The sequence below is a fragment of the Chionomys nivalis genome, chromosome X (assembly GCF_950005125.1).
Source record: "Chionomys nivalis chromosome X, mChiNiv1.1, whole genome shotgun sequence".
In the NCBI taxonomy this organism is placed as follows: Eukaryota; Metazoa; Chordata; class Mammalia; order Rodentia; family Cricetidae; genus Chionomys; species Chionomys nivalis.
The window spans coordinates 30770276-30778338 of record NC_080112.1 but is presented as its reverse complement, the minus strand read 5'-3'; the positions used below and the strand labels follow the sequence as shown (position 1 = coordinate 30778338).

The 8063-nt window shown below is 42.5% G+C and overlaps 1 protein-coding gene across 1 annotated transcript; it reads right to left on the bottom strand.

The window, feature by feature from the left end:
- Positions 1–578: 578 nt before the first annotated feature.
- Positions 579–1297, bottom strand: LOC130867940 (NADH dehydrogenase [ubiquinone] iron-sulfur protein 8, mitochondrial). The gene has a single exon (XM_057760163.1). It carries the CDS (start codon positions 1260–1262, stop codon positions 630–632), a length of 633 nt encoding a protein of 210 aa, XP_057616146.1. The 5' UTR covers positions 1263–1297; the 3' UTR covers positions 579–629.
- Between the last annotated feature and the right edge of the window lie 6766 nt (positions 1298–8063).

The following is an 8063-nucleotide window of genomic DNA, read 5'->3' as shown; positions in this document are numbered from 1 at the left end:
ATGGGGCCACGGCGGTGGATGCTGCAGGCATCGACATCTAGGTACACGAGGGCAACAACATGAAGTTGGGGGTTGGAAAGATGATTCGGTGGGTAAAAGTGCTTGCCACAACATCCTGAGAATCCAAGTTTAATCCCTGAAACCCAGATGTCATCCCAACACTCCTGTTATGATATGGTAGGCAGAGACAGCATCAGCCAAACACCTGCATGCAAGCTAGCCTAAAGTGCACAGCAAAATGACAGAAACAAAAGAGACTTGCCTCAAAACTACAGTTAACTGTCAAGAGGCTCACAGCTGCCTGTAACTCAAGCTCCAGAGGAGCCAATGTGCTCTTCTGGCCTCTGCTGGCACCAGCACTTGTGGCACACACACACACACACACACACTTAAAAAAAAATAATAAAATTTTAAAAAACACAGTGAAAGAAAAAAACTCCTGCAAAATTCTCCTATGATGGCCACATGCATGCCATAATATATGTGCATCCCATATTCTAGCTCTTCCCCCCCCTCACCCCCACACACAAACACACACACAATAAGTAAATGAATTTTTTTTTTTTTTTTTGGGGATCATAGCTTCTTTATGGGCAGCAGGGGCCACAGGACTCAGCCAGGTGGCCAGGTCACCGGTACAGGTAGTCAGCCTGGATATTGGCGGAGATCTCAGCCTCCCACTTGTCCCCATTGTTGAGCAGTTTCTCCTTGTTGTACAGCAGCTCCTCATGCGTCTCAGTGGAGAACTCAAAGTTGGGGCCCTCCACAATGGCGTCAACAGGGCAGGCCTCCTGGCAGAAGCCACAATAGATACACTTGGTCATGTCGATGTCATAGCGTGTAGTCCGGCGGCTGCCATCGGCTCTCGGCTCAGCCTCAATGGTGATGGCCTGCGCAGGACAGACGGCCTCACAGAGCTTGCAGGCGATGCAGCGTTCCTCCCCGGATGGGTAGCGGCGCAGTGCGTGTTCGCCCCGGAAGCGTGGACTCAGTGGGCCCTTCTCAAATGGGTAGTTGATGGTGGCAGGCTCCCGAAAGAGGTAGCTCAGAGTCATGCCCAGTCCTCGGATGAGTTCTGTCCACATCAGCGTCCGAGCTGCACGGTCAGTCACAGACTTCATGTCCATATCCAGCTCCTGTACATTCACATACTTGTATGTTGCTGCCACTGCACTGCTATGGAGGCTTCGGCCGCTGAGATGTCCTGTGCGCACAGCCTGGGCCAGGGCCCGTGGCAGCATGGGTGAGGTCAGACGGTTCATCTTGAGGCGCGCTGGCTCCTTCACTGGCCCAGGTGCGGTTCCAGTAAATGAATTTTTTAAGAAAAATAGTATGAAATTGGCCAAGATGTAAAATAGGTTGTTTTTGACCCCCAAACTTCTGATCCTGCCATCCATAGTCAAGTTCCAGATGAAAAAGGCTCTGCTTCTGGCTGTTGGGCTTAGTCAATTGACAATGACAGCCTGTGAGTTGGTCTACAGCAACTGCCTGGTCATCAGTTTCTTGATGGCATTGCTCACAGATTGGCAGTGTGTCCAGGCTTTATTCATCAAGATTACTAGGGCCAAGCCTCACTGTCTGTAATAGGACTCACCTTACTCAATCTTAGTGCTAACAAACCAAAGCAAACCAAATCAAATATTCTGGGGAGACTGGGAACACAGCTCAGTTGGTAGAGGGCCTGCCTAGCATATATGATGTCCTAGGTTCAATCTCCAGCTCCATATAAACTGGGGAGGGGGCAACATGCCTTTAATTCCAGCACCCAGGATGGAGGAAGGTTAAAAGGTAAAATTCATCCTTGGCTACATAGCGAATCTGAGGCCAGCCTAGGGGTGTCTTAGTTAGGGTTTTTCTTGCTGTGAAGAGACATCGTGACCATGGCAACGCTTATAAAGAAAACATCAAATTAAAGAGTCTTGCTTATAGTTTTAGAGGTTTAGTCCATTATCATCATCGTGGGGACATGGCGGCTACAGGCGGACGTGATGCACATCTTGCCGTGGTCAACATGGCTCTAGGCTACCCAAAGCTTCACAGTGAAACCCTGCCTTAAAACAAACAAACAAAAAGATGGAGTTGGTGGGGGGAGAGAAGAGAAATAATACAGGCAAAGTCTTGTTGTATAGTCCAGGCTTCCCCCCCCAGCCAGGTCAACATCCTCCTTGTCTCATCCTCTCAGGCCAATACCACTATGCCCAGCTTAAAAATGTAATTCCAAATTTAAGTACTTATTCAGATAGCACCCAAAAATCATCTAAAAATTATTCCATTTAGGGGCTGGGATGTAGCTTAGTGGTGGGCTCCTGTTTTGCTACTAACATGAGAGAGACCCTGGGTTCCATCCTCAGTAACACACACAAATCTATTTCACTGTAATTATTATCATTTAAAATATGGCTTGTTGTATAGGTTTATATACAAAATGTTAAAAGCATTTCATGGGTAGTAAGACTTAGATTCCAGATCAACTCAGATTTCAATCCATCTCCTAGTCAGACCTCACTTCATTCTCTCTCCTCAACCATCTGCCTTCATCTTACAGTACTCTATAAATTATATTTCACTTGGTGCTGAGGATGGGACCCAGGGCCGCGAAGATGCTAGGTAAATGCTCTAACCCTGGGCTGCGTCTCTACTGTGTTACATTTGTTTACTTGTTTACTTTTCAGATTTTACATTTATGTTTAATTGTGATAAGTGTCATGCCTGTGAAAGACAAAACCGGGTATCAGGCCTGCTGTAGCTGAGTTGCAGGTGGTTGTGAACAGCTTCGTGTTGCTCTTAGAAGCTGAGCCATCTCCCCAGCCCCCATCTCTACTGTTTGTGGTTCTCTTTCAGAGAATGGATGTATTTTTGTGGGATTCCCAACTCCTGGAGTCCTGCCAGGCGCCTAGCAGGCACTCAGTAAATAGCCAATGAGTGAAACAGTTCTCTTAAAATCCATATGACTCAGACTCCTGGTCAAGAGAAGTTTCATTCTGCCCAACAACAGAAACTTGTCTTTATACTCAGGACACACAAAAAGGAAAATCAGGACAGGGAGAAAGTAGAGGATTTGAAAACAATGGAAAATATGAAGAAAAAGAAATAGAGGAGAAAGATCCAAGTGTGATATAATCAAGATATGAGTCTAATCCCAGCACTTAGGAAGCAAAGGCAGGAGGACCAGGAATTCAAGGTTATCCTGTGCTACATGATAATAATCTCATGCCATTCTCCAAATAGAATGGTCACTCCACGTCTTGAATTTTAAAAAGAACAGTCCTGAACTAGTAAGTGCTGCTGAGTTATTAGTCTATGTTGCCTTCTGTCTTGGAGCACAAGATCAAGGTCCATCCCAGGCCCCACTGTAATACTGTGAATAATATATAGTTACCTTGGAATTATCTGAATTCGTGCTGTGCTGGTTGTGAGCTTCCTCATGTTGGTTCTCCATCTCTGCACCTCCTACACACTAAGGTTGTCTGGGAAGATAGTGTAAAAGGGCCCCAGACCTTAGCACAATGGTTGTCAACCTGTGGGTCACGATTCCTTTGGGGTAAATGACCCTTTTGCAAGCTGTAGGGGAAAAGTCAGTAATCAGCATTCTTCTGTGATCTCTTATAAATTAAGCTTTTATTATCAACCAGTGAGGGCAACATATATTCACAGTGTACAGAAGGGTTATCCCATAGAATTTCCCCTTTCTATATCAAAAAGAAATGTTTCAACCTTAACATAGTATAATTATAGACAAAAACCAATTATCAATTAAGAATTACAGCTACAATCTAACTTACCTTCTTATCATAACTAAGAAAAACTATAACTATCTGGTCTTCAATTCCACCAAAGACCTGAGAAGGATATAATATTACCTGAGTAACCAGGAAGTACAAGCAAGCAACTTTCAAAAGACATGAGAAATGACATCTTTCTCAGAAACAGCTGGCTGCCTAGATAGTCACCCAAGGTTCCTCTATAACGTTGGGGCATCTATCTTTGGCTTACAGGCCTAGCATATCTGACAGACTTTTCTAAGAAGCAGGGAATTTTGAGGACTATCCTACCTTGTCTTAGCAAAGCTTGGGATTCACCTCTCTTGTGTCCTGCTGTTCCATTTTGAATAGTAACTGCCAGCAATTGAAACACAGGAAGTTTCTTTGCCCACATGGCTAGCTTTTGCCATAAGAAAAACTAAAGTCCATACAGAGTTGTTTGTTTTGTTTTTGTTTGTTTGTTTGTTTTTGGTGCCCATCATCTTTTCTGAAGAACATTGGTGCTGCCATATCTCACAGTCATGAAAAGTCTGTTAATAAAACATTTAAATGTTATATTCTATAGATCTTTAAAAGAGTTGAAGAACACCTATCTAAATATCATTGTATATCTAGAAAATCTAACATAACTATAAGTTTGACTATTATAGATAATGAACTGTATTTTTGTAAATCTGTATTTCTTAATTACACATACATTTTAATTGAGCTGTATAAACACAGTATCTTAAGAGTAGACATATACATACAATATAATAAAATTAACCTTAAACCTATATCAATAAACTAAAATCCATACCAATGTAGAATATTTTGAGATTAACAGTTGTTTTTTGGATTAAAGTAGATTTAATCATCTGTCTTTTTTCCCATCATCTCCATATCATATTCCCCTTTCTTCTTTTATAAAGAGATTAGCTATGATCAATAACAATATATAACCAACCCCCTTAAATGAAAAAAATTACAAATTATATGTTGGAAATTTGTAGTTCTCTAGACTACTTCCTGTTGATTGGTGGGTGCTGGTTATCTTTGAAAGAACCTGAGAAAATTTAGAATTATGGTCAAGTCCTGACTGAGAGACTGGGTTATCTCAGTCAACAGCCTTGAAGCTGTTCTGGATGTAGAACACAGAGGAAACTGCAACAGAAGCGCTCTGAAACATTGGATCATCAGGGTCATCACTCCCATCAGAGTTCTCTCGGGGGTCTTGTTCCATCAAACCATATTCACCTGGAATATTCTCTAGAAACAAAAGCTAAACCTCTTTTCCAAAGCAACATATCCTTAGACCCAAATTTTGAAGTCAAAACACATTTAAAATATATAGGTTTGTTTAACTAAGCAGCCCCTACAATCAAATGTCTTTCAGGAGTTAGTTCATTAACAATAAAAAACCCAAAGAAAACACAATAATATACATAATCCAGACTCTCTGTGTATTTTCCATCCTTCTATGGCTTTTTTCTTTTCTATTATTTTTCTTCTCTCTTTAAAGATTTTATTTAATATTTTTAAACTATTTCTTTCTTTCTTTCTTTCTATGACTGTCTATAGCTTTTTCTTTCCTTCTTAAGCCTATGCACATTGTAAAACACACTGGAACCTATTTAGAGGTTTTTCCATTAGGACCTCTTTTACTGTGTATCGTCTAGTCTTTTTTGACCCTGTGAGCAAAAACCCTAAATCCACCATGCATCACACAGCTGTCCTTAAGCCTACAGCTGTGCTCTCAAGCTTGCATGCAGCAGTTAGGAGGAGCCTCTTTGTACTACAGTCCATACTGCAGCTCAAGCCCACCCCAACCAGAGGATGCAGTTTTGTACCATGGCCCACAATGAGAGATGTAAACTATGAAGCTGCTCTTGGTTCTGTTTTTGTGAGAACCTTTTTAAAGCTTTTTTAGGTCTTATGTAAATCCATGCCCAATGGTAGGCACCATATGTAACCAGAGGTTTCTCTGTCCCTCCCCATCCCACAGCCACTTCTATATCATCAATAGGAGGCTTAATATTAATTATAGAATGTTTGACCTATAGTTCAGGCTCTTACATTTAAATTAACTCATTCTTATTAATCTAAGTATTGCCATGTGGCCATGGGTTTTACCAGTCTGCTGGCATCTTGTTTCTTGGGTGGCTGGTTTGTGTCTCTCCAATTCTGCCCTTCTTTCTCCCTGTATTCAGTTTGGCTTTCCTGCCTAGTTATATTCTGCCTTGCTATAGGCCAAACCAGCTTTTATTATCAACCAATGAGAGCAACACATATTCACAGCATACAGAAGGGTTATCCCACAGCATTCTCTACTTCAGTTTCTTCCTTCAGGTTCCTGCCTTGAGTTCATTCCTGACTTTCTCCAATGATGGATTACCCTGTGAAAGTGTAAACCAAATAAACCCTTTCCTCCCCAAGTCCCTTTGGTCGTGGTCTTTTGTTTCTTTGTTTTGTTTTTCTGAGACAGGGTCTCTTTGTGTAACAGCACTGGCTATCCTGAAGCTCACTTTGTAGCCCAGGCTGGTCTTGAACTCACAGAGATCTACCTGTCTCTGCTTCCCAAGTGCTGGGATTAAAGACAGTGGGCCACCCAGTTTGGTCATAGTCTTTATCATCACAATAGAAACCCTAAGACACATACTATCTGAAAAGAAGAGTTTGATGAGTTCATTTTTCCCTTTCTTTCACCTAAGCTCCCATCTTTCCAGCACTTCAAAGGATTTGTTACCTCCAAGATCTGCAGAGCACAGCAACTACACCTTCACAGAATCAATAAAAAAGAGCCACCTTTTCCTTATAAAACATTAGAAAAACATTATACAAAAAAACATTTTCCTGGAGCCTGTTTGTTTCTTGGGAAAGGGTCTCACATTGGAGACCAGGCTGCTCCAGAACTCTCAGTAGTCCTCTTTGCCTGAGCCTCCTGAGTACTAGGATTATAGGCCTGGGCCACTACACCTGACTTTTCCCTTAAGTCTGAATAACAGTCACAAGAGTGACTGTCTCAAGAAAATCATAGTTTGGAGCTATGTCAGCAATGATCTGTCCACTGGATCCTAAGACATGCCCATGCAATTTTCTATATTCTTGTGACATGTGGCAGCCTCTAAAGTGTGGAGCCTAGGACAGGGCCCTTTCCCAGGGGTCACCTGCAATAGCCCTACCTACATGTCTTACTTTTCTATTTCTGTGAAGAAACTAAGGCAAATTACACAAGAAAGGGTTTCATTGTGGGGCTTGCTTACAGTTTCAGAAGGTGTCCATGACTGATGTGGGATTTCCCTCTGTATGCTGTGATTACCATTAATGAACAGAGGAACTGCTTTAGACCTATAGGAGGACAGAACTTAGCTAGGTGGGGGAAACTAAGCTGAATGTTGGGAGGAAGAAGGGCAGAGTCAGAGAGAAGCCATGGAGCTGCTGCGAGAGACAGACAGAACTTTAGCCTGTAAGCCACAGCCACGTGATGATACACATATTAATAGAAATGGGTTAAATTAATATGTAAGAGTTAGCCAATAAGAAGCTAGAGCTAATGGGCCAAGCAGTGATTTAATAGTGATTTAATTAATATGGTTTCTGTGTGATTACTCCAGGTCTGAGCAACTGGGACAAACAAGTGGCCTCCCTCCCACACATGACCACCATGACAGGAGGGTAGCAGCAGGCAGGCATTTTGCTGGAGCAGTAACTGAGAGATCACATCTGATCCAGAAGTTGACATCAGAGAGAGAGAGAAACTGAACCTGTTGTGAGCTTTTGAAACATCAAAGCCTACCCCTAGTGACACACCTCCTCCACCAAGGCCATGCCTCCTATGCTTCCTAAAAACAGTTCCCAGCTATGCAACAAGCATTCAGATGCATTAACCTATGGGACCATTCTCACTCAAACCACCAAACTGTGTTCTGGGCTTACCCATGACAGCGAAAGAAAGATCTTCCACAAAGAACCTTCTAGTCAAATAACCTGCCTTGTTTATTTGTTTTGTTTAGCTTCATTCTTTTTTTTTTTTTTTTTTTTTTTTTTTTTTTTTTTTTTGAGACAGGCTTGAGTGGGCGTCCTTTCTTAGCCTAAGTAGCTGGTACCAGTTGGAGGAACTTCCCAGCAGTAGTGGCAGTGCAGGTCTTTTGTAGAGAGACAAGTCCCATCCAAGGCAGGCTCTGACTGCTCTTTGATGAAGGCCTGGCTTATTTCACAACCTTGGGGAAGCCTGCCAGAACTGAGAATGAAGGCAGCAGAGCTCCCTGGCCCATGGTCCCTGGCTCTGCCTGGTATGGGATGGGAGCACTGGGAAGAAATTTG

Excerpts from the sequence above, each read along its gene's own strand:
- LOC130867940 (XM_057760163.1), bottom strand. The coding sequence starts at position 1,262 with ATGAACCGTCTGACCTCACCCATGCTGCCACGGGCCCTGGCCCAGGCT.